This window comes from Varroa destructor, unplaced genomic scaffold (assembly GCF_002443255.2).
Source record: "Varroa destructor unplaced genomic scaffold, Vdes_3.0 BEIS01000002.1, whole genome shotgun sequence".
In the NCBI taxonomy this organism is placed as follows: Eukaryota; Metazoa; Arthropoda; class Arachnida; order Mesostigmata; family Varroidae; genus Varroa; species Varroa destructor.
The window spans coordinates 3248697-3275976 of NW_019211455.1; the positions used below are offsets into that span (position 1 = coordinate 3248697).

General features: G+C 42.3%; 1 protein-coding gene across 5 annotated transcripts in view; it reads right to left on the minus strand.

The window, feature by feature from the left end:
- Positions 1-22347, minus strand: part of LOC111244602 (protein phosphatase 1 regulatory subunit 14C) — a 68747-nt gene extending 46400 nt beyond the window's left edge. Inside the window, exons 1-3 of one of the 5 annotated variants that reach the window (XM_086982024.1) lie at positions 22202-22347; positions 21718-21994; positions 21080-21174 (exon numbers count right to left, since the gene is read on the minus strand). In XM_086982024.1, coding sequence (XP_086838150.1) covers positions 21080-21159 — 80 coding nt within the window. In that variant the 5' untranslated portion in view covers positions 21160-21174; positions 21718-21994; positions 22202-22347. Of the gene's footprint in view, positions 1-21079 lie in introns of all 5 variants that reach the window. The other 4 variants (XM_086982026.1, XM_086982025.1, XM_086982022.1 and 1 more) reach the window with 4 other exon arrangements.
- Between the last annotated feature and the right edge of the window lie 4933 nt (positions 22348-27280).

A 27280-nucleotide genomic window follows, 5' to 3' on the forward strand; every position in this document is an offset into this window, starting at 1 on the left:
TTTTTTAAACAATAGCTGATATCTGCTCAAATTTTAAAAAAATTCTCCTATAATGAATTCGTTGTTTGTGTTAAACGAACCTACACAAAATTGTCCCTTAGTTAGTGGTCTATATTATTGTAAGTTTTCATGTAACTTGCAAAAAAATTTAAGTAAAAATTCATGGCTTTGGAAAAGAAGAATTTCAATCGCCAACAGGGTCGTTCAAATAAGCTCCAACAGTTACCTTTTTTGGGACTTTTAGCTCCGATAGATTTTTTGTATTTGAACACCACCTTAACAAGCTTATATTCACCAATATAGCTTCACATACCGTTATTACTAAAAAGCTATTCGTTAATTGAAGAAGGAATATTTTGAAAATTGAGTAGCTGTCATCGGAATGAATAATGGCTACATTGAATAAACATGATCGGTAGAAATGGCATTTTTAGTACACGCAAAAAAAATCTCCTGCTGTTGCGTAGATACGGTCCTAGACGTAACTCAGATAGTGCAAAGTCGGAATTTACATGCCTCACCCAGGCATTATGTATATCTTTTAACAGCAAATACTCTACGATGTAACGTTTAGTAGATTTTACATTGAGTCTTCTGTTTAGTACAAACCTTTCCAATAATTTTGCAAGTAAATCGGTAGAGAACTAATTGACAGCACGGCCACCAAACGGAGCGAAATAAATGTTCTCTTCGAATAAGCCTTAACGCCCTCCAGCCATGACACTGCCAAGATCGAAACACATGCTTTATTTTGGCCCTCATACTTGATGACTCATACACGATATGGTTGGTGGATCCTATGTTAGCCGATTTACGTAACGGTATAGGATGGTATTCACCAACCCACACCACAACGACACGTCCGGCTTGCTCATTGTATTCTAACTCTGTGGAGCACTGTTATCCGGGCGAACTCTAAGTCTTGCAGAGTTCCTTTCCAACAACGCCTGACGAAGTCTGCGACTATTGCTGCTATCAGTGGCGAGGGTCACAGATGCCACAAGAAAAAGCTCGTTGAAGCTTTCTGATATTAATTGGCGCCAAAAGTCTTGGTGATCTGTAGGACCGGTTTTCTTGGCCTGCGCTACTAATTTCGTTATGTTCTTCACTGTGAATGGCCGAGTTATGATTTGCCCCAACCTGCCAATATAGCCCAGCCTTCAACGTCTTTTCAAGAACACTACGACGATAGGAGCGATTTGCCAGTGTAGTGGCTAAAATCAGTGGGCAATGCTGCATGTCTGCACGCGTAGAAAAAAAGAAGTTCGCTTCTGGAACTTAGTAGCAACTCAGTTTGTTAAATAACTTAGCAAGGTGGCAAAAGGTTCTAATTGAGCACGGGATTTTTCATAATTTGTTTCAATGGGAAGTTCGTCGAGTTCTAGTAGTCTGGCAATAAGTTGGCCTGGAAAGTAGTTCGACAAAGCTCTCAGGAAAAGCGCCTTCGCCCGCTAAATTTATGTCAGAACGCTGTGCAAGGTGTCCAGACCTGTTTTGTGACTTAATCGATGACGTCACAACGTCATTTCTCCCTAACGGGGAAATCAGAATATGGTGAAAGGATAGAAACTACAAAATTAAATGGTAATCAGAAATAGAAACCGGCTGAGTTAACTACTATAACTTCTACCTTCTTCAACAATGATATATCCAGTCTTGTGCATAACCTATGCCCCTTATTATGAAAATGCAATGGTCTAATGGCAGATATGTGATACATATATATGTACATACTGATGGTCGGAAAAGTCTAGGGAAAAATTTTGTCCATATTGAAAGCACCCTATCATAAGTCTAGCTATACTAATACTGAAAGTACACCTACAAATGGCAAAAAAGAGTTTTGAAACGTTATATTACTTGGATTTGAAAGCCGGCCGGCTCGAACAAGCGTCAGTGCGTTTTTGACAGACCTTTTAATACATGATATGTATATGGATCGAAGATGAAGGAATAAATGCCGACATGGGCCTCAGTTTTATGGCCAAATGGATTCTAGATCAACTATCTCCTATAACCACAGCTGTAAGAAGGCAGTTGGCAAAAAATATAACACTTTTTTTATATTAAATACGTGAAATTGTGGAAAATTATGTAGATACATTATTATGTATATTATTTGTCTTTACACCCTTGTACAGTATAGGTAGTGGAAACGAATCCAAAACGAAATGTAACAATCACATGGGTTATAGAAACACAGCATGTATATTCCTATAGAAAAGTAAAATTTTGATTGTTGAATTATAGGTGTGAGTCAATATTAAAGACCTTATTTTTACATTAAGTATACGTGTAATGAACGTATAGGTGTGGTTTAGTATTTCTCGGAGGAACGTTGTTTTATCAACGAATTGTTCCATATTTGGCCTGTTGAACCTACTGCGTCGTTTGTGTCCCCATAAATCGATGAAGACTGCAACGTGCTGCAGCTTCATGAAGTGAGAACCTCGTTGAGGCTGTATGTGTCCAAACAATTATCGGTTGTATCGGGGAAGGATTATGGTCAAGGTCGCGACGCCTTACTACCACAGAATCAGAGAAGGATATCCAAGGTCTTGTCTCCCGAGATGCTTAACTTATTTGAAAAGCTTCGCGCTAAGTTTTACAAGGATAACAATTCTTTTCCATTGTAAGTGGATGCTGATGAATTGCTATTATCAATTTAAACCTGCTCGTCAAACATTCTTTACTGAAGCTTACCAGCACTTAAGGATAAACAGATTGGGTGAGGTAGATATTCAGCGCTTACACTTGACAAGATCATCAAGAAAAATGGCTCTTGATAAATAACATGATCTTTCTTTAGAAGTCACCACGATACTAACGTCTCAAACCATTATAATGGTTTATAAGTTCGTATATGACAATTTTCTGATTCGTCTTCCCTAATTAACGGCGCTCTTGTGCCACCGCCTTTACGAAGGGTTCCTCTACATTGATCTCCTAATACTTTTAAGACTTCTGGCTAGGGGCTTATGGTTACTTAGCATAAAGACGATATACAATCCGATCCACAACATTGCGTGACTTGAGCTCTTTGGTACAGTTGGGCTGGCCGATCGCTTTTCTATACTGGTATATACAGTATGGTGGCGTCATTGGCTGGGTATTTCCACTGCCTTCATCTTTAAACACGGTGGCTTCCAATAGCACATTGGCTTTCCTAATGCGCCTTTCGACATATAGAGAGAACCATGGCCAAACCGCGTAGAAAAGAACAAACAGTATTGATCCTCATTTAACATTTTTTTTTTCTTTATAGCGAGCAATATCTACACATACTTTTGACTAAAGGTGGCAACACCGTGCTTCCGTGCCTCACTGAGGAGACAGTCTAGACATTTGTCCATAGGGTTGAGCCAGCAGTTGCTGTCAGTATAATAGAGTTGTAGTCGCGATCGATCGCAGTAGGGGGCATAGAGGTAGCTAAAATCGCCTGTCGTTCACTACCACAGATGTTGCCCCCATTCCGCCATATGTGACGGAAGAAAATTAAATACATTAAGAACTTACACCTGACGGAGCTGTTATTTGCTCTCTCTATGCAGTTGGGCCTTCTATATAATTCGAGTTTTTCGTCCGGTATCGCCGTTAGGCACGAAACGTGTCTCTCTCTCTCTCTCTCTCTCTCTCTCTCTATATATATATATATATATATATATATATATATATATATATATATATAAAATAATAATTTAGGTAATTTTAATAAATAATTTTAGTTGGTTTTTCTATAGCATGTGTAAGCGAGGTTTGTACAAGCAAATCTGGTAACACATGCTATTAGAATGCATTGACCGTAACTAAAATGCAAACTTCTCAATTTTAAACAATACCTGCGCGATGCGCTAGCTGGCCTGCACAGTTTTTATGAAACCGCCTTTCCCAATACAGCGTACGGGGGATTCGCTTGACGAGCCGCAGCTTGTGTCTATTGTTGCCGTGGCCGTCGTAGACTCAGAACTAAAACGCAGTTGTTGTCCACTGGCAGAGAAGGTCCTCATACACGCTTATGCGGCGATAAAGCAGGCTTAGTATGGCGTTCCGTCGACAGACAGGGGTTCATTGGTTGGGAATAGACTGGGAGTAAGAGCAGCAGAACCTCGAAAGCTATAGTTTTGGTCCTGTTTCACATTTGCTTGGTAGTAAATGATAGAAAGGTACTGTTTACCTCAGCAGCGTGCAGTGAAGACTCACCGTCACTGATGGACATGAATACAGGGAATTACTCGACCTCCATGGGGAAGCAGTCGATAGTTGTGTCAGCACAATTGTGCCGTGCGGTCCACAGTCGGGCTGGTACTGTCCATTAGACCTCGCTTACAGACTACTGCCGCTTTTAGACTTGACTCACTGACTGACTAATATTTGCCGTACAGGCCGCAACACTCAGTTGCTGGCTCATAGGTTATGTACACATTCACAAACGAGGGCAGTGTGCCAAAATTGCTCGATGACCATCACAGAGTCTGGCGGCACTCTGATTTGCTAGTCAGAAGCCTCGTACCATTTAATGATGTAGGTTGCCATCGTCTTGTCGATGACGACGATTATCTAGAACCTGCCCGGACCGGCGCTCGAGTGACAAATCACAATCTTGGGTCCATCCGCCTTCGAATTTATGTACGACAACGACGAGAAGCGTCAGTTCAATAGGACACCTTCAAGTTTCGTAGCTAGGAGTTCTGCAGTCGATACCGTGCAGTCAGGAGGCAATGAAAAGCTATTTGGGCTTGTGCTCGTTGTAAGTATACAGCTATGAGTAGTCAACGATAAGAAGAACTACTGAAGCAAACTTTGACCTGATCCATCCCTATGCTGATAAACGGGGAAAATCGCAAACGGATAAATTAGCAGCGACAAGCGGGTAGCGGGCAAAACGCCCATAAAGAACGGTGCATCTTCCTAGAGGCGTAGAAGCAATACGAGTTATTCAGGAAGCTTTCGTTCAGCGGTGCGAGCTAAGAGCCATTACTGAAAAAACAGTCGGGCATATCACGCGCAATCGCGCAACCAGGGTTGGCTGTATACTGAGATCCCATTGTATTGCCGCACTGAATATATAAGAAGGTACGTTTTGTATGTGATATCGTACTGTCAACAATAAGGAGACGGATCTGGGTGACACAGTGGAAATTCGTAAGCGTCCAAGATTTTACATGCTGTATATTTCTTGCCGAGTTACTTGAAGCATTGTCGTTACTTATAATTCCCCTCATTTAGCAGATTTTTTCTACTTAATTTTAAATCAGATTTATAAATTGAAACATCGTTTCCTAAGTTCAGCTAATACACGAATTTCAGCGACCAAAACGTTTTGAGTTTCCGTTTCGTTAGTGGCCCAATAGTGCATTAGTTATCTAAAGCTCTTTGCTACCTTCTACCAAAGCAACGACGATATAAATTTTTTTTTAAAAACCTAAAACAGTTGCCTTCACATACATCTGCCACTCGTAAAACCTCGTTCTGCATTATCCTTTCGACAAATTGACCTTTCTATCTTCCTTAGAACAGCTCGGATCGATGTGTGCAACGATTATAGATTCATACCCCACATAGTATATATTCCTTATTGCTTTTTCTCGATATACCTATTTATAGCAGCAGCTCTAGCAACCAATCTGACTCTACTAGTGTACCGCAGAAAACAGCACGCCACAGTGTACCGTACGATGTAGTCATCATTCGCAAGCGTCTTGCGTTCTCTGTAAATGCTAACGATTGAGTAAACTGTTTGTCGTCATGCGTCTAATGTGGCGATGTGTAGTTTTCTCATACTACCGCAGAGATTGGCCGAGATAATAGGTCCATCTTAAAGCGTCACTCGTTAGATACGCCACCCTTAACGGCACTATCAATAGCTTCTATTCGAAAGCTCAAGTGTGACACCAACTAGATATGACTCCCTGTTGCCAAAGGTTTTCTCCAGCCCGACCGTGGATACTACTCGTATAGTCAAATTAGATAAAGCTTTGAAACCACAGTCTCCCCTGTTGGCAGGGGCATTGTCGCCATCTTGACGTGCTGGCCCACGCAAGCGGGCATCAAACGTCCTAATCGCTAGCGGCGATGCTTGATTATAGTCGGTAAAACCGCAGTCGTTTTGCACCTCTAGCACCACACCCATACCGTTACTACACTGGCGCACATCTCGATCGTTGTGTTACCGAAACGATTGGAGATTAGTTTCGAGTCTCGAGAATGAAAATAGCGGGGGCCGAGAGGCGCATCAGCACTTTTACGAAGCCTAGTTGATGGGCCAATTTTGACAACGAAGTGTACCTCCTCACGTAGAAGCTACAAGGAGCTAATGTTCATTTCTATTATGTTTTCGCAGCGGTAGCACCGACCGCTGTCGTCGCCGTTGGAGCTATACCCAAATATTAAGCTCAAGCGCCAAATGCATTGTGGTGTAGCCACTGCAATCGCCCGTTTACGAGGCCATAGAACATTGTATTAGCGCAACTGGCTGATTTACCGAAGCCAGCACAGCCACCGGACGGTTTGAAGGACTACGTCCTGTGCGGAGTTTTCGGCTTAGCCTCGAGCCACCTGTGAACGCCGAGCGCTCGCACACGGAATTCCTATTTCGGACGGAAAAGAGATCTTTAGACAGTACGAAGTTCCGCTGGACTAGCAATCGAATAACTGGCGCATTACTTATGTGGGTGGCATGAATCGAAAACGAAAAGCTTTTTGAAACTTACTAACTGTAAGGTTTTTCCTGTGTCTACTAATGGATGAGTGCAGAAGCTTTGTTAATTGACACTACTCTATAGGACTACTTTATGTGCGGTGTGAGTTACACCGTTGACGTACAACAAACGAGAAACAACTACATCAAAAAATAAATATAATAACAGAAGCAGCAATACCATTTCATGCGTGGGGGCTTTGTTTTCATGCCTACTTCTGATTATATCTATTTTTGCCAACTACATTTCAAATGTTGAATAGTAGAACTTACATTTGAATTTTCCTCTACCCATATGTGATCTTTTTCGGCACTGAATGACATCAATCGTATGACCATATCTACCAGACCGCCCGCATCTTTTGCATATCGCACTACAGCGTGACTTCATTAATGAGGTGTAGACAGTATGGAAGAAATGACAGGATTTTTTACTTCTGTATACATTTTAACGTGAACCTATTTTTCCCCTGAACCCCCTAGCAGCTGCTTGTACTTGGCGACCTTATAATGCTGTCATACGGAAACGTCATTCGATTAAGATCGGGCATAGTAGTAAGATAGTGGTGAAAGCACCGTCAAGATAACAATAAGACACCGTTATTCATTTTGGTACGAATGTTTTATCATCGTTATCATAGGCGTCATCTTGTTCAAAGATAGATCGCCGTTCAAACTATATTGTTGATTGACGTTCACGCGTTTTAGCTCCTACACAGCAGCTGATTTGTGACTCCGTAACACCTCTTACTGCTGACTAGGAGTTCCTGTGTAGTACTAATATATATTAGCAATCCAAATTTCACATAGCCTCACATTCATCAGAGTATCAGAACTTTAACAGCTAAATACATAGCGTTAGTGGGGAAAAAGGAGTGGACAAATATTAGAGATAGAATGACCAGTCGGTCAGTACGATTCTGATATCTAAGATCCTCTTGAAGATCGCACCCCACGAGGATAAGGGAACAGCGATTTAGGCGAAGATCAAGGCGGCGAAAAAAGTTTCGTACGGTAAGAACATACGTTCTCGAGTTCGGGAACTGTTGAAGCGTTAGTTGACTCAATCAAACACCGATGCGAATTAAACTGAAGTCGCGTGCCGATGCTCATAGATACGTATATATCAACATTGCTTTGTATAATCTCAATGGAGCGTTAGTTCGATGGAAACACGACTCAATGCGTCTTCATAAGTTCACGTAAAGGTCCCATTCGCCATTAACAGAGATTGGTAATGTATTCACAGGTTCGTTGCCACCTCTACTTAATATGCACGTCCATAAAAATATATACAGCTGTATATAAAAGTGATATGTAAAAGCTATATATGAAAGTTTAATGTAAAAATCGGGGTTTTAGTTTGAAGAAAAACACAGTTTTGCTGCTCATGTGGTTACCGACCAGATTCGCTAGGTCTCGATGTTGATGACTATATGTTTCCTATTTCTTGCTAAGCGGTTGTTGGCAGACTAAACACATTAGGTAGGAATAAAAATATGACGCCGTTAGGCGCTGTTATTAATGCAATGGATTCTTACTCGTCTCTCATTCTTGATGCAAAAAATAATATGAAAAAAAGCATGGTCTCAAGATAGGCACTAAGGCAAAGGACAGGGTGACCTCATTAACTCATTCCTTTCACATCTGTCAAAGCAGCCTTATTAAAAACCTTTGAGGTACACGCATACAATTGCATACGCCATTGTCGCTCCAACTATAAGAAAGGCATAAGACATTCTTTGACTTTGTCTTGGTTTAGAATTTTTTCGAAGTTGGACTGTCTCTCTATCGGTAGATCTAGTGCGATCATTTAATAGTCGATTAGCTAAACTCATTTGAACAATTAGCCTAAATAAAAACATCTCCAAATCACACACTCTCATCTATTACATGCTGTGAATTTCAGCGGCAACACTGCATTTGAGAAAACAAATTAGAGTTAATAATGTACGGTATTCGAATTAAGCACATGCTACATCTCTTGAATATAAAGCACGAACAACAACAACAACAACAACAACTGCGTCAATGACACAGCGTCCTTTCTAAGCTACGCACCGAAGCCATCACGTGTCATGGATCATATACCGTGCAGTCGATAACATGCACGTTCTCCCGTGCACTTTAAGACAGTCTCCGTTTTCCTGGAGGAGGGACACTTCGGTTAGTCAATTCCTGTGGACTGTAGGCAAAGCAAGAACAGCAGTAATCTTTGAACTTCCGCAGCAAGGCGATCACCCTCGCTATTCTCGATAGGAAGGTTTCGTGCTATTCCCCTTGTGTCCTTTTGCTCCTGAATTCCGCTTCCTTGTTTTAACGTAGGCTAAATACAAATGAAGAAGCTATTCAGCAAACCAAGTGCATAGCGTCTCTAACTTCTGGCCATGCATTAAGACGCCCGTTCTTAGAAGAGCCACTGGTGTCCCTATTTCAAGAATACGACGATGCATTAAACGGTTACCACGGTCGTCAGTAAAATAACGCGCGAGTAGATGAAACGGGCAAGAACGACTACGAAAAGAAGGCATCTTTCAGTATCAATGCAAACGAGTTCGATAGTTGCATGAGAATGGCACGCAACAAGCGAAAACATTCATTCAATGGTTAGTCATGCGACCTGCTCTGTGATTTGGCCATTTTCTTTGCTCTCTGTGAGAAAGAACACACAAAATTCGAAAACTATAGCTATCGCTGCGGAACAGACCGGAACAGATATCGTAACGAATAAAAAGGGCAACGTCGACAGAGGATACGTATAGACGGGAGTGAGCTACGGCGGAAAAGAGAAGAGTCCTGTTTTGGAGAAAACGTGGCCTGTGTAGTTTTACGTAGCCGACGAACTTCAATCGGAGTGAGTTATTATGGTTATCTCATTTTCTGATTACAAGTGATGTTACTATTATTTACATTTAGTCGAAGCAGCCTTAGATCAACCCTTTGCAGAACGATGACAGCCAGCAGAGGATGACTGGATGAAATTTCGATGAGAAGCCCATTGTCCATATACATGCTTTTCGAACTAACGCCAGTCGGAAGATTCGTGTCGACCGCAATCGGTGGTTCCCTGATCTGTACTAGCCGGCTGATGAGTGGCCTTGGTCCGGTACGGCTCAGCTATAGAATCGCCACAGGAACAACAGGTTACTATAGTGCTGTCGCTGGTTTCGGCCTAGTTACTAACGACCTAACCAATACGGCATTAATTTATGGTTCAGCCGCATGCTCAGTGTGTACAATTGTACAATAATTCTAGCAAATGCCACTCAACGCTCCTCGCCTATTCGACGGATCCGATAATGTCAGACCGGTGCGATAGGATAAACGACATCGTTGTTACGTAACAGCGCTGATTTAACAACGGCTTATCTCGCCGATACTCAGTTGCAGAGCCGATCACAGGAAACGCCCGCAGATAACCGCAGATCAGAGACTCTGAAGTAACGTACATAGATCTGTCTATCAAGCTTATTAGTTATTCACTAATTATGGTGGCGTGGTGGTGGGCAAGCTTTGTTAAATTCAAACGCACTGTTTATCATTGTAGTGTTTTTTTTTTTTTTTTTTTTTTCGCTAAAACCAGTAAATAAAGCACACGTTTACGTATACAGACGTTCGATAAAGATTTGTTTTTTTTTTTTAGATAAGCAAACATTTTTTTAATATTCCAACAATAGTCGTGAGTTGTTTACCTTTGTTGGATTTGGAAAAAAAATCGTTGTTCGAAACAAATGTCAAAGCTGACGGGGACTGAGAGAATTCTGAGTGGAAGCATGTAATTGATAGTGCATTTTCAGTAGTAACAGAAACAATAGACAATGTCACCTAGCACACCAAATACCCTGTATAAGGACCGCTCCCACACTGTTACTGCTTTCATCATCATCAGAATTATCTTCAACATCGAGTATTTGCGATGGCCGTAGTCCAGAACGACTCATAGATCGGATGCTGGTGCATAAGGTTGCATTCGTTTAATATCTGTACACGTTGATTTCCCACCACAGTTTGACAGGCTGAAATAAGGACACAACAACGACTGCCGGATCGATGATATTTCTATTTTCAGTGGACAACGGCAGCTAACAACCTTTTGTTAGTGGGATACGACGTCTCAAGACAGACCACCCCATAGCGCACTGTCATCTACAGCAACACGCAACATATAACATTCATCTAATACCGTGCAATACTTATAAAGCATAAGCCAGTTACCAGATAATGCAATAAATAGAAAAATCTCCATTTCGTCGGAGGTCTTTGGTGTTTTACTGGCTACATATTGGTTCAGCGAATGGAATCTGTTCATATCTTAATCATATTCTAGGCCAAGTACAAGTTTACGCACAACTAATATGTATTTTATGTTCAGATGAATGTAAACGATGCCCTCAACCGAGATACATAAAGAAGAGTTCTAAGCTTAGCGATAACATCTACATAGAAGACATTTTATGTATACATATATAATTATTTGATACATATATATTAGACAGACAATCTGGAGCCAGCCAGACAATCTTATCCTACACTTTTCGTATCGTAGAGGGAATGAACTTTAGGTAAGCCTACGGTATTTATACTGTAGTCCTTTTTCGCAGTTTTTTTGCAGTACTTCCCCATCGGTCTCGCGATCTCGGAACGACCGTCGCGTTCCTCTGATATAGCAGATACAATACTACCTTTGTGAAGCTATCTACTAGCTACAGTAGTCTCCTACATTTACATCTACATCTATTTTTCATTGGCAGTTTTCAGTTACCAGGTAAACGTAGCGCAATATACCGACTTTGTTCCTTCCTATCAACGTTCCTTATCTAAGTGATAACGCTGCAAGCAGACAAATAATGGCTCCGGCAAATCCTTGTAACCTGCAAGTCATTTTTCCTATGTGACCGTCGAATGATGTTATTTGTGAGAGTCGTTAGGCCCTGTTCGGAGTCACTTAGGCTAAAGCCCTCGGCTTTAATTTCCTCGGCTCTGAATCTTTGTCACACCAGTCTCTTTACGACATGATTTTACTGTTAGGGCCTTTTTATAACTCTTTATGTAGCTTTATCTGTTTTCATAGAAAATCAGTTTGATTCATCGGACGCCTCTGTTGCGGGCGTTGCCAATCCGAATTTTTCCGGAAGTTTCAGTCCTGCGTATCTGTTCCGGTGGACATGTGCTTTTCTTCCAACGTAATCTATAATTTACATTTGATGTGCAATAATCTATTTACGGTATGCTAAATAATGGTTCCGCATTTCACGTTCGGTACTACCGTTATGCACTGCTTCAGATGACCGTTCTTTTCTAGCGCGAGGCGATGTCTCTGCCCGGTTTCCATGGTGTATAATTATATCTTTATCTATTAGTTCTACTGTTTATACGCGTATGGCCGCGTAACGTTAGACTAGGTTGAACTAATGCAGTTTGTTACATTTAGGTTTTTATGATGTGGCTCGTTTTGAACAGCCAGTAATTTTGCGGCACCGTTTGCCTGCCAATCAACATGCGATGGTATTATCGTATTAGTTGCTATGTGGAACGCCAAACAATTTCTGCGTACATTTATAACCCTCAACCTCTTTGGCAGCAGCAGTAACAACGACGATACGAATAACGCCAGCTATAGGAGACCGATGATTATGAAAATTGGTTGGACCTATGTTAGCACCGAGGAGCCAGTAGCATAGAGGGCTTGCTGCTCATCGCCCTCCTGCCAGACCTGGCTTCGTGACCTACTTACCAGCTGGCGGTTACTAACAAACACCGTTAGCATTGGCCTTCTTCGGGGGTATAACGTATGACGCCTGTGCCACTATGTACATATTATGCGTACACATACATTTATCATACGGAAGTTTGTTGCATTGTTTTGCAAAAACTGTTTTCGCACAGCTTGTTGTTTGTTAGGTTTTACGCGCGAAACTGCGTCAGCACCGAGTTCAACGGATGACAACGTCCGCCGGCAACACGAGGCGAACGTGCGTATTCCAGGACCCGCCAATGCCTGTAGCCAGCCAGCCAGCCAGCAAACACGTTGCCACTAGACCGACCCAAGGCGATTTACTGTTGAACTTATTCTCTAACTTTCGCGCGCAAGTTCATGTCCTCTTCTGCATCATTCATGCCTCTGCGCATTAACAAATTTATAGCTCGCGCACGAATTTCTCGGTGCGGAAATGCTTTTACAGAGTTCATATTCTATCGCTTCTGGCTTTTATGACTTGGGGATGAATACGGACGAAACCTTGCATTACAGGAAGGACTTCGTCGAAAGTATATTGACTCGAACACGCAAGACAGGCTTTTGATAGCAGCCTCACTAATGCTCCAATAATCATCGAAACATTCTCGTAATACAGCTTACCTATTGTTATCTGCATCTAGTAGCAAGCCAGTTAGGCCTTCAATAGCTCGCAAGGTCGTTCTTTACTCGCACGTGCCAAGCTACAACCTTCCCTTCGTTTTAGCACTGCGATACAGGTTCTAACCGAATCAGCCTAACCGCATAGACTCCATACATTATTTTGCGACATCGATCGTCGCTAAAACTCGATGCACGCGTGGATAGCGAAGCCGGAAGGCAGCCGTTAAAATACAGTTCAAGAAGACCGCGAGGGAAGCGTACCCTGGGGGTTTGTCGACGCACCAGCGGCGGCGGGGGCGGCGACTACTGCGCCAACAGCAACAACATCAGTGACAACTGGTCGTTGCAGGACGTGTGCTATGATATACAGTTGCCGCCACGTAGTTGATGGACAACACCCGCCGCAATGCCGATGGCGGCAGGCTATAAATAGAAACGTATGTTTCTGTTATTTTGACAGGTGTTGTGTTGTGTCAGGAGGGGCGTCTGAGGTAGGACCCGCAAGAATCCGATTGGGCTAAGGCCGTCATGGAAGTCGTACAGATGGTTGAGTTATGCCTGCACTTAATTGCTCGAATCGCACTTAATTATCATCATACTCCTAACACACCTAGAACTTTAGAATAGGCTTAATATACGTACACTGGTATTACTCTGCGTTTGATTGAATTGTCGGTGAATATATTTGCGATAGAGAAGTCGTTCGATAAGTGCAAGGTATACAAAGAAGTTCGTTGGCTCAATACATCGTTATTGTTTAATGAAGCAATAGGTAAGCTCAATGAAGAATTTTACGTTGACAAGTGAATACCATGAACACGAAGATTATTTGAAGTTCGCGAGTCTGATGTTTGTGATAATAAAATATTAGACCGAAATATAGAAGAAAGAAAACGAAGCCAAAAAAATGTTATGTACAGTTGAGGATTTTCAGTAAAAGCGGCAGTGAAGTGAGTAGGGCCTTCTGCCGCTTGATAGTCCTTTGCGTCGTGTTCATCTACTGCCACTCTAGCATATTGACTAAGCTACCTATCTTACATAGTAATCACTAAGAGTCAAGTAAAAAATACTATAAAAATACGTAGTTTTCTATACGCTTTTGTATATATAACCTTTATTTTCGTCCCAGTTTCGCTCATTAAGCCGAGAAGGACGTTTCGTTCTCAGGGGGAGTGACAGGCTTCTGCCTTGGACCGTGTACTCAACAGTGTTTTTTAGCTTTTTTTTTTACAGCAAAACCCGTTTTCCTACAAACTTTCGATGGCATCGGCGAAAAGAGATGCTGTGCGATGCGGTACAGTAGGCTCAATCTGAAGGCGTCGCTGTGTCTAGCCAGGGGTGAGAGGGGCTACAATGGCCGTGCCCCGGTCGCATCCTCTAAGCGATCGTACAGAGAGGTCCTGCTGCTTCCCACACAAACGCACAGACACAATCCGTGAACGAGCGGTTGGTCCCATTCCTTACAGGATTCGTTACTCTGTTCACAGTGTCTTCTGCAAGTGCCTTATCGTTGCTGAAGCATTCTCGCCGTGGGGCGCGGTCCAGCGATACTGCACACCAGCCTTTACAACCCAGGAGCTTCAAGTGACTGCCGCTGGTCATAGCAGGAGTTCTCTTGCACCCTGTTTCATGCCTTCCTTTGGAGGCATCATTTAAAGGCGATGTAGAGACCTCTAAAGCCACCTCAGTCAGATAGTTTCATCCCGTTTAATGGAAACAGCATAGCATGACGCACCTCTACAGCACCTCAATGGGAATGTGGCGAACTCTGGCGCTCTTCGCTTTCCCTGGATAATTCTAGCAGAGAATTACGGGATCATGTATCCATCTACTATTAGTACACTGCAGGGACAGTCGGATCTCGCGGACATGACGAGTCGTGCCCGCTTGGTTCCATGGGTACCAAATAGAGTCTGGCTCACGCATTGACACGCAGGCATATATTAACATACATATTAAACAAACGACTTCGGTTAATACACCTTTACACACAGTCAACGTATCGTTAGGTGTAGACAAGCTCAGTTGATCTAGGGTGAGAATTATAGGGAAAAAAAATCGTTTATTGCCCCCTAATTCGCCCGTCCAAAAGCTTCTGCCAGCTTTACCTCCCAGGCTTCGTTTAGCATTATAGACGAATTTACTTAACGCTGCTGTCCTGTAAAACGTCAGCCTGAGGACCAGCATAAGAGAAACGTCGATTTGCTCGGTGGTCCTTCTCTAGGCCTGAATCGAATTAGAAATGGGGTTCCGGACCCGGAAATGCAGACGTTGAGCACTACGGCAAGGTTATTTACTTTAACGGTCGGCAACGATGACTAAGCTATTTACTTCCTTTGTGCTCTGCTCTTCTCCCTCTATGTACACACGTGGCCATAATCCGAGCGATGTAGTTCCATCGTGTGACGTCGGCACTGATATGCCTTTCTCTAGATGGGTAAGTTTTCTGAAAAAAAACTAATGCGCACATTAACTATGGCGCTCGTGGCTGCTGCTTATTACACGGGTATTTTTCAACAGACAGAAAGTAGTATTTCGAAAGCTTGAACTTCACTAGACCTCAAGGTAATATATTCAGTCTTCTTTGTTTACAGCTGTAAGATCTTTGAAAATCCAAGCAGAGCATTTGCGGGTGTCCATGTGTCATTTGTGAGCTCTAGCGTTAATACAATTATCATCACCGACCTATTTTCCTTTCATAGTTTCTTTGTAGTATTTAGTTATCTTCGCCTCTATTTAGATTCGAATACTGCAGTCGCTTTTACCAATTTAATTAAGTTTAATACCTCTAGGATGACTTTAAAAATTATTTACTTTAGGAAATTTCTTAAAGTAATTTTGCATATTATGGTTTACAATTTTCTCTTTACAAAAATTCCCTTTCTCCCACTTCCCAGTTCCTAGTTACGTAAACAGATGCATGCACCACATTAAGGTAGTAGTCGTCGTCGTCGATCCGCAAAACCATTGAAGCTCTCTCTATGGGTTGCTCAAACAAAATTCGCTGACAGTTGCTCCACAATAAGGGATTTTTGGGTAGCGGTCAAATACAGTGTTGTTTGCTTTTGCCCGTAAATATTTAGGACGATGCAAATTCGTCTGCTTTATTAGCGTTACGTCAATAGGGGCAGCCCTGCTGAAGCAGCAGCAGCAGCAGCAGCAGTAGTGCCACAAACAACAAATGGTGCGCTCAATGTCCGCCGGATACTTGGCATGCGCAAACAGTTTATTAAGTGTTTGCGCAGCTCCTTCTACCACGCTCGACAACAACACTTTTTAACATCGCTACGGGAGACTCCGGTAAACTAAGCAGCTCAAATTGCTGATGGTAAAACCTCTGCAGCGAAAAAGCTATTTTGTCCTCCTCATCAACAGCATCGTCTTCGTCGGCCACCTCTTCATTGGTCAGGCAAATGTCAACGCCATTAGCAACACACCCCAGACGTGCTTGACAATTGTCACACCATACAACTGTTTCTCTCAGCTATAAGGCCCACCGTCTTATTTTTTGGTTGAGAGGAAGGGAAAACTATAAAAATAAAAAAAAAAAAAAAAAACAGACGGATCTATCTGTCTTTGTCGTCACCGGAAACCGTTACAATAACAGTTGCCACACCATTTACGTTGGTTGCAAAAGAAATGAGAAAAGAAGATTAAGAAGGGAGCATTTGAAAAAAAAACATGGGGAGTCCAGCCAAATGTCCCCACTTGAGAGATCGGGTCATTATTTTCGTCATCGTGAAAATCAGAACCGTGATGAAGATGTCGCCAATGTAATTCACCGACCGCCGCCCCATGACGGGTTCAGCGCATCGTGTGATATGGATGTTCCTTGCGTTTAGAGTGTTTGTCGGCTCTTGCTTGCGATAGGCTCTCTCTGCAACTCTTTGAATAATGGGCCATAGGGGAGGCAGCCAATACTTTTCGGTACCGTAGGCGGGTCGATGGAGACACATAAAGGTGGAGGCAAATTTTGCGGTCTAGTAACGACCGTATGATACTTGCACAGGTTGTACAATAGTTATATTAGTGGTAAACCGAACGAGAGTAATCCACAAAACAGTCTCTGTTCAGCGGCTGTGGCTGGGTTATGAGAACAGACTGACTACCGACAAAAAACGATATGGAATGAATTCATCGAGTGACGTTGGCTATCACCTTTTTTGGCAGACGTTTGATACCTGTAACGATGCCCACACATGTTGTGCATATGTATAGGAATGCATTGTTTCTGTCTGGTTGGGCGGTCTCGTGTTTACATCTATATGTCTTTGGTCTTAGTTGTTATGCTTGCATGCTTTCCGAAAGAGGAACGGGGATCCGAGTAAAAAAAGGTAGACGTAATAATTTAAAACTGCATCAAATGATAGCTACAGTTAATCATTACACCGTTGTCTTGATAAAAATACGTGAGGTTGAAGTAGCAGGCGCAATGTAACCTACCATTCATAAAATCTGCAATCGCTACCAGTCATAGGATATCACTGGACAGCGGGTCGCTTGAACTCATTCTGCTTAAGTAGCCGGCTATCTAAAATAGAACACCAATGGATTACAAAGCTGCTAGCACTTTGGTTCTTTTTTTTTTTTTTTTATAGCTCTATGACTCGCGGCAGAGCCACTAGCAACGACTATTGGCATGCATCATTACCAACCGTGGCTTCGTGCACACCGGCTACCTCCGAATCGACCAGGTGCTAAAGTTAATTCTTATGGCCTATTGCCGTTGTATAAAATTAGGCCTTAGCCACTAACCAACCTAATGATCAAATCTGCTGACTGAATGCCACAGTATGGCGTCGTGCAGGCTGTTCGTCCTTCGCCTACGACCCAAACACTTTTTTACATCTAAAATGCTAAATAAACGTTTTTCCAAGGCGGCAAAACTATACTTCGGCTTGCAATAGGGCATTTTATCAGACCATATAAGGTCTTTTGGGAAACTCGAACTCATTTAAGATTTCTGGAAAGCTCAGTGTAGGAATCTATTGCTTTGTATGAACAGCCAAATTACGTGTTGCCATTATACTGAAGCATAGGATGTGGCATGCAGTTTTGTGCTCTGCAACACGCATATACCTCTTTGCATGTCTAGTTTAGACTGGATCCTTGCATACTGTCACCAACCACTTGTATGGAGTCCTCATTAATCCTATCAGCAAAAAGCCGCCTAATATAGGAGAAAGGAGAACACATGGCTATCTCACTGACGAGCTGTATTTAGAGCTGTTCGACTGTGTTTAAAGTGATATTTCGTCTTGCGATAGAATTTAGTAACGTTACTAGATACCGACGTTCTTAATACACTCCTCTCCACGCAAAGGGACTTTACGCAGGTAAGCCACTCTGTTACGATCTTCACCAATGGTGAATCTTGGATATTTTATACTGTGTAGGCAAAATGCTGAGGTTCGTATTGCATACATCTAAAAGAGGCATTTTCTACTTCAATCGATATAGTATAAATGCCAAATTTAGTAACAAGCTATTCCGTTGTCATGATAATCTTAGTAGTTATACGCAAAACAACTTAGTAATTGTACGTATACATTTGCTAATCACTACTAATACTTCCCATCGCACACAATCGTCACCTAACACCTAATCTTCACTCTCAGAACTCAATCAACTAATACGTTTAACAAATCGAACGTACTTAATATAAACACAATCTACAATACGATGTGTCTAAATCCAGCTCGACTGATAATAAACAGAATTACAAGCTTCCCTCTATTTGAAGAAGATCCTCCTAGAGCTGAATTTCACTAATGCGTTTTCCTTTACCCGAAAACAATGGGAAAAAACTTCTTACCCCTGCTTGTTATTATGCGTTGTTTATATGACAGTGTCTGAACAAATAAACAATGAAACATGTGTATTGGATATGCCAGTCTCGTTCATGACAGCCGTAATTACTACTCACAATCTCATCATTGTTTGCCGCGATTACATCTTCATTTCAAGGCCTAAACCATTCATTAGCCAAGTTAGAAACGGTTTCTCTTCAATACGTGCACACCGGATGTGGCTCAAATATGCTGCCTATGAAAAATTCCACCGGAATTTCGTTTTATGCTGATATCAGGCCGAAGGCCCTAAGAGTGATCGAAACGATTGAAGTACACACGGACTATATGACTACTAGCCAATATCATGCTACTATACCACGCGCGCAAAACTCAACTGTAAGCCAGCATGGATGCCGTATAAATATACAGGCACGCCGCAATTTACCGATTAATGTTTTAAAAGAGATGCCATCAATTGTGCACAGATTGCTTTGAATGCCTTTGCCGTTGCATTGACACACTGTATACGAAGGGCAAATGTTGTTGACGGCGGACGAGTTGAGACGAGGTACGCTGGTTGCATTGGAAGTGATGCCCCAAACTGAGGAACACAGTCGACTTCTCTGAAACTTGTACCATTGCCAACAAACGCTAAGGAATAAACACTAAATAGTTCTGTGTGTAGTGGCAGGCTCCAATGGTCCGTATAAACGAGCGTTTGTACGAAACGGACGGAAGCCAATGCTCAAGTCGTCTTGTCGACGATAGCAATCACGAAGAGCTAACATCCTCGACATTCAAGTAGCATCGCTAAACAATTTTATAAGGTTGCGATATTCTAGTACGATAGCGTAGTGACAGAATCTAAATCCTATTAAGAATCACCTTCACACGGGTATAACAGATACGTCGCCAATACGTTTTGTTCTTAGATACATTTGTACACACGTTGCATTATTCCGCTGCACCATAGCAATATCGCTTTGCAAAAAAATATCAGCAAGATGCCGAACGTGATACGCTAATAATCGATCTACTGGCAATCAGGCCGATTTTGTTCGTTTTCGCACACGATTTTAGCCAGCTAGGGGCCGATTTCAACTACACAGTTTGTCCACACGATGTGAACGACGTGGTCACCACCACTTGCTGCCTTAAATAGGCTCTCATCATAAAAATGCGAAGCCCTCAAGTTACCTTCCACATCTGCCGTGTCCCTTGCATTCTCCTGTACCTTCTACGACTGCTCTTCACTGCCCGCCTCATATTATTGTATGCTAGAGCTGAAGAGTTCGACGTGTTTTAGGTAGGCACCTTTGCCTATTACAAAGTGTCTTTCTCAATTGGTTCCCGTAAAGGCGTCCATACCCACGTTTATTGGACGTAGAACGGGCACGGCCGTACATGGTCCTATACTCGCCTGTTAACATCGGCTGTTACGAATCGCAGTTGGAGACGACGTCAAGGAAGAGATCTCAGAAAGACCTGCTGGACCCAGCCCAAAAGCCACGTTAACAATACTTTTCCTTTGTATTTCATTGTCGATCATCAGCGATCTGTAGGCGCTTGAAAAGTTGACATGGAAGGGAAACTTGCTAAACGCTTCACAGTCTGGTAATCACATCCATGCACGATGCTTTCAGCATCGCTGATCGATGGGTAGACGTCAACCTCAGAAAGGCTAAGCCATTATAGCCTATTCTTGCAAAACGTATTTCGTTCATAAAACATACAAGCAAACACGTTGCTTTCGAATAAAAGAAGAAAGCGTATCCTGCAAAGCTAACCCTGAACTTGACCGTCGTTCTAGGGTTTTGACCGACGGCTTGCGTCTACAGAAATGTCTGCACTACAGCAGCAGCTTCTAAACTAACTCGAGAGAAGTGGCAGGAATCAATCGAAGACGGGCAATATGAAGGCACGAAGCATCACTCGTTAGAAAACACAGAACGAACCTCAACTATCGGTCTATCGATTTTAATGGATAGACGAACATTGTGTGCGCACCTTTGTTTTTGGTGCCCTTCGTAACGTGTGTTTTCTTTATATAGTTAAAATGTCATTAGATTTACATTAAATTCGTCAAGAAGACAGAACCTTGCGTGCGACATGTGTAGTATTTGTCTTGATAAAGTCACCTGAAAACCCGCTTCGTTCTTTTTGTTTCAGCGACCGCTTTGAAAACCTGTAAAGTGGTTGTCCACCACTCTGAATAAACAATAGTTCACTCACCTGCCAGAGGCGATCAGCTCCGAACTTTCTGCCGACGTCTGTTCCGAACTCAAATCCAAATTTGTATCCAAATCGCGCATCAACCGCCGCTCCCACTGGGGTTAAACGAGGAGAGATCTTCGTCTTTTTTATTATAACACTTACTGTCACAACGTACTCCCTGTCGGTCGTTTTGCTAACGTAAAGTGAGCATCTGAACGTCCTTTGCTATGTTTCTTCCAGCTGCTCCGTCTTTACCACCTCCGACTCAACTACACAATATAACTATATATTGGAAACTCTACACTGAATAAGCACTATCAGGCTTTTCCTGCAGTTCTGTTTCGTTTCGTCAACGAAGATAGTGGTGCATGCAGTCGTCACTAGCGCTGACCAGTGACACAACATGAAGCTAGCATCAGCTTGCAACGCGACCTCTAGCGACGTTCAGTTTCACTTCGATTTCGATCAATTAACGGTCCTATTTTTCTCTAACGAACGTTCCAAACGAGGCAGTAGCGATGGGTGGTACTGAATAAACCTTCCCGTGGTGTGACACTGTCACAGAATGTGTTTAATGTGTCTCGCTCGCCGACAAATTAAAGCAGTGATGTCACTCCACAGTCCGCTCCTGGCTTATATATATATATAACACTTACCTAGGCAACTGTAGCACAACGGGGTTTCTCCGTTCTATTCCGCCTTTCGACAACTGGCGGTCACAGCGGTACCAACTTGAACTGCTCACCCGAAAAATCGACGGTGGGTAGCTGGCTTTTCTGGTCTCACTGCCACTGCCGCCGCTGCCGTAGAGCTCGTCCGACTACTGCTTTTGGTAAATGCATGGAGGTAGCGACGGCCGCTGCCGTCGGGTGGCAAGGGTAGATTCGGCGCAGTGGTTAAAACCCGTACTAGACAGGACGCGCTCGCCTCCGTCTAGACAGAGAAGGGGACAAGATGGAGAGAACAAAAAAAAAAAGGAAAGGGATACAGAACCTTGTTTTGCCTTTATCTTACTCCGTAATCTCCTCCGCGTCGACGCGGTACGCCTTGGGTTTTATTCTATAAGGGCTAGATGTGCTGTTCTACGTCCGTAGGTTTTATTTTCCGTTCATGTGCTAGGTCTAAGTGTTGCCAACTAACCGTTTCCTTCTCGAGACTTCGCGCACTGGAACCAGCAGTAGCGGATAATGACGGTTCAGCTGGTTGCTAGACGGGTAAATAACCAGGAGTGTGGGGAAAGAGGGTGGGTTGTCATCAAGAACAACGGTAACGGTGGTGTGAGCAACACTATAAATGACAGGTAGGTGGCGCCCCCGGGTGAGCGCCGACGGAAACGGCGCAAGTGGTGGTTAAAAAAAGCGCGGGCGCCAACTGTGCCCAGGGCGGTGACAGCAAACGCTGTACGGGAACAAGTGGATGGTTTAAGAGGGGACTGTTGAAGAGTTTATGATCTCCAAATGGTGTCAACGCATTCGTTTGTTCACATTTTGTTCGTCAAATAAGATCCATCGAAGCAGAAAACAGGATTTCTTCGACCTATTCATGATATCAATAGCCCTAGATGTTCCTAATGCCGGGGAAAAATAATAATATAGGTACTATCAATTTTATAAAGGATTGACGAAGTTTCAAATATTCTTTAGGGCTACGTTTAAAAGAGAAGCTACACATTTGTTGAAATTCGACAAGATCGTGGTTAGATTGAACCAAAAATTGAAGGAAGCTCACGGTTGTGAGTAACGTCGGCTACTACAGTACTACTTAGAAAAAAAATTCATGAAATGTCAATTATAACATTAATTAGGTCCATTAGTTGTTAACGTGACTGAAGTTAGTGGATACGTGAACTTCGTCACTGTTGGCAAAATTTCGAATGCGTTTATGAAATTCAGTGTCAGCAATTGTAAACTAAGCTTTCAAAACGGTATCGAAGAGCACGTGGTACTGGAACCCTTATCATTTTTGTTAATTAGTTTTTTTTGCAGGACGCCGTCTTAAATATTCATTTTTTTCATTGACACAGCAAGTTAGTTTAATGATAACCTATCAACTGCTGTTCCACATGCTATTGGCTGCCGTTTTCACCCATACAGGATACACTTCAGCGGATGTTTTCGCCAAATGTCACTGTGATGGGAAACGACAGGAACCTCGGCACCCGATCATCATAGCCTGCTAAGATCTGCTGAGACTACGCTGACAGACAAATGCGTAACGCCTGTTAACACTATATAGGTGCTTAAGAGTCCGCCATTGAACTACGCCGGTAAAGAGTACAAACAAACAAAACACACGTCGAGCCAACAAGTAACTTATATACAGTATATAGATACTGTTAAGCATGTAACCTCACTCAATGTTTCTATAAATAAGATATGTAACCATACAACAAGTGTTTGACGATTGATCGCCCCTTGGTTAGAGTAATGGCTGCTATGCGCAAAGTAATGTATTCAGGCACTAGAAGCAACAAATTGAAAGGTACATTACTCTTCTTAATAGGACCATAGAAGAGAGACGCTTCATGCAACATTTTTCTTAATCACAGATACATCTATGGTCGAGCGACATAACCCGCTAATTTTCAATACGACCAACCGTACTCAGCGGAAGGATCAAAGATGAGAAGAATCAAGAGAACTCAATGGAGCATATTCGACGGGGGCGTCTACTAGAGTTAATGCGATGGTTGATGCATTTGAGAAGTGAAAATCGGGTGGCAGGATTTTCATAGGGCCGAATCAAATGATTCCTTTGGGTTCCGAAAAAATGGTCGACCCTGGTACGAAAATCTGACCTCTCTACTATACTGAGACTGCTAACGATTCCCATCGTTAGCATCATCGTAACGAAGCCCATCGTTACTTTTAACGAAACTGCGATCTTTTGTCGATTGTTTACTCATACGTATTCCATAATAATGACTAACTCCGCTAGCAACCAGCATCGAAACAGTGAGGGCATCGTTTCAATTTAATAGTGCTTTTCTTTGTACCAACTTGGAAACGTATACGTGTTATTCAAAATGTTATTTTATATAAATTCTGCTCGGAAAAATGTGCGGCTGACGCTCTATGATTAAGTTTCACGACAAAAAACAAACATTTCATAATTGTATTAAACTCAATACAATAGACGTTACAATGACTCTATTTTGAGACAGGGGAGGCCATTGAAGGTTTCTATATGTCGAGGATGGGTTTAAATGGGTTATTGTTTCTGGGCGAACGCAGCTATTCATCTCAGTGAACGGACCAATCCCCACGGGAAAATGATCGTTGACATGCCCGGTGCACGTAACTAAATGGCATCTTTTTTTTTTTCGGTCAATATTGTCTTTTCGTAACTTCATAATACAATCTACCGAGTAAATCAGTGTACAACTACTATTTCTATTCTATACTATTACATCATCACATCATTTAAAGCGAAACACCTATTATTATTATTATTATTTTCAGTCTATCTCAATTCATAATACTAAATTGTGGGTAATTGCGTTGTAGAATAGTGTACATGTGCACAAGTAGATCAAACTGTAAGACCGCGCCAAATTTGGCCCTGCGGGCAAAAAATTACACTTGAGCGGCTTCGTAAATAAATACAAATGACGATTAACATAATTATATGCGACGGCTGTTTCATTGAAGTCTATGGAGGGTTGAAGATCACGTGAGGCGGCGCTGACATCAAAAGGAAACATATATTACTAGCCTTCCATCAAGCAAGATGCGGTATGCATTTACTTGCAAGGTGCAGCCGAATGTTTACAGGGGGGTATACATGGGGAATTTGTTTTCGATAGTAATACAGTTCTCGCAACAAGCTGAGTCCAACTGCGCTCGATGTGTTTTCATTTCGTAAATCCAGTCTCCAGGCAAATGAAGGGCCACAAGCAACAACTACTATCTTACTCCTTTTCTATTTCAAACGATACTGCACCGCCGGTGACAAACACGATGGCCACCGGCATCGTCAGCGTTGATATATCACTAAATGTAAAATGGTCAGCGAGACAAGGTTAGCCACTTAGAGTACGTCCAAAAAAGAGTTAATAACAGGCAACAGAAAGCCACGTCAAAGTATGAAAAGGTCTGCCGGTTAATTAAATCGGTAAGAACCATAACGGTAGAAATGCGTGCAGAATAATAATTATTATCTGATCTAACTAGAGTCCACTACATACATAGGCCGAAAATAGGTACTCCAACGTCGTTAGAAAATATGCAGAAGTGTTTGGCAGGCCAATATCTAAAGCTAGTGATTGTCCGTTAATATGATCGGCGTGCAATACGGTACGACGTCAACTAGTAGATTCGGCCTAAAGTTATACATACATTAACGATTTTGATCCTTACTTTTATTTTAACACAGACATTACAGGTCAGGCATTAAAGTGTATTTAGTTCAGACCTACTCGCACTCGATAGATCAGGCGCATTTTATGCACGACTCAACAAGAAATGAACGTAGACAAAAAGCCTGCTTTTATAATACGACAAATTGCTTGTTAGCAGAAGCTATAAAAGTTGCTAGTATCTATTTTATGTCGTATTCGTGAAGGACGAATTTCATCCGTATGGCGTCCCTAGGACAGGTAGCACGCTGATGCGTGTGGTTTCTTAGGCGAAAAAATAATAGGGGACGATCTGTACTATCTGTGCGTTTCACTAGAGACATTTACACTGATTTGGAGGCGTATTGTGCAGCAATCTTTATAAATTGGAAGAATGATACACCTATCGCTAATGCGTTTTAGTAATCGCTAATTATAAATTAAACGCATCGAGGCGACGGTAAAATTAAGGTATATTTTTGTAAATACGTTACGGATATGCACTATGTATGTACATACAGTAGTTACTACACGTAGCGTTAGCTCGCTATACCTTGACATCGCTGTCAACAACGCATCCATATTAGCTAGCCTCAACAATGTATATCTACGTATGCTTTCCAATATAGCAGCACAATCCATGATGGCAAATAGCGTACATCATCTTGTTATAAATAGTAGAGGCCATGAAGTTACTGTGTCATGCACAGTGATAATGACCTTCTGACCCAAAATAACCTCTCATAATCTTCCAAAGGAATCCAGAAGAACAAATGATGACCAGATAGGTTTTTCTGTGCTCAGCCATGTGGACAGCTGCTGTCACTTGTATTTTGCCGGCGGTAACTTCTCGAAAACGTCTCGTAGCATAGTTAGCAGTAGCGGATACGATCAACGATGAGCCGAAGACATTGGCATCACCAACGATAGCAGTAACAATAATATCGACAGTCCTCTCAAACTTACAGTACGACTAATTAACGTTTGTCAATTTGCTTTAATCTTTCGCTGCGCTGACGCTTCGTCTTTTACCCTCAGCAGATTTCCGTTCCCGTTTTCTCAGACATCGGAATATAACGGTAGCTTTTCATTCTCCTTTTTGGCTCCTGGATTCCACCGTGATGAACTTGTCGGAATGACGAGCAAGATCAACTGTGATAGTGTAGCCAGCAGCATTTTGTTGTGTTTGAGTCTGCTCGTGTTGGACGCGATTCAACGAAAAAGGGGCGTACCAACACTACAAAAACTTTATTGCCTAGGATAGCAGGTTACCGGGTTATTATTGTCATCAGCGGTGGCCATGCCGCTATCAAAAAACGAGCAGTTCTTACTACATCGCACATTCGGTGGGATACATTTGCAGATACGGATGCCGCCTCGTCTTATCGATTCTACGCTTCACGCTCAAAGAAAAAGATAACGAAAAGAGTACGTCATTGCTTGTTTCATTGACGCTCCCTTAAGCAGGAAACGTGTTGCTTTGGGTCTGACTGTGTACTTTGACCAGGTAAAGTGTACATTCTGTCACGACGTTGTAAAGTATCGCCGTCCAACGACGAATCGATTCAACGGGTGAGCCCGGTTAGCGATAATTCTACAAAAATATAAGCGATTTATAGCCAAATGACCCCAGAACCACATTTGAATTATACGAGCATTAAATCATTTGAATGATGATAGCGATCAGCCACTGTGAGAATTTAAAGTTGGAAACTTAATCTTTATCTAAGACGACATTACCATTCTATAAGGCTTCTCTAATTAACTCCGAAAAGGCCAATTCAATAGGGAATCAAATGGTTGATTTCTGCGCCTGTAACTTGTGGCTTAACAAAGTGTGACTGGCTGCGATGAAACTGCGGTGATCTAACGGACAAAAAAAA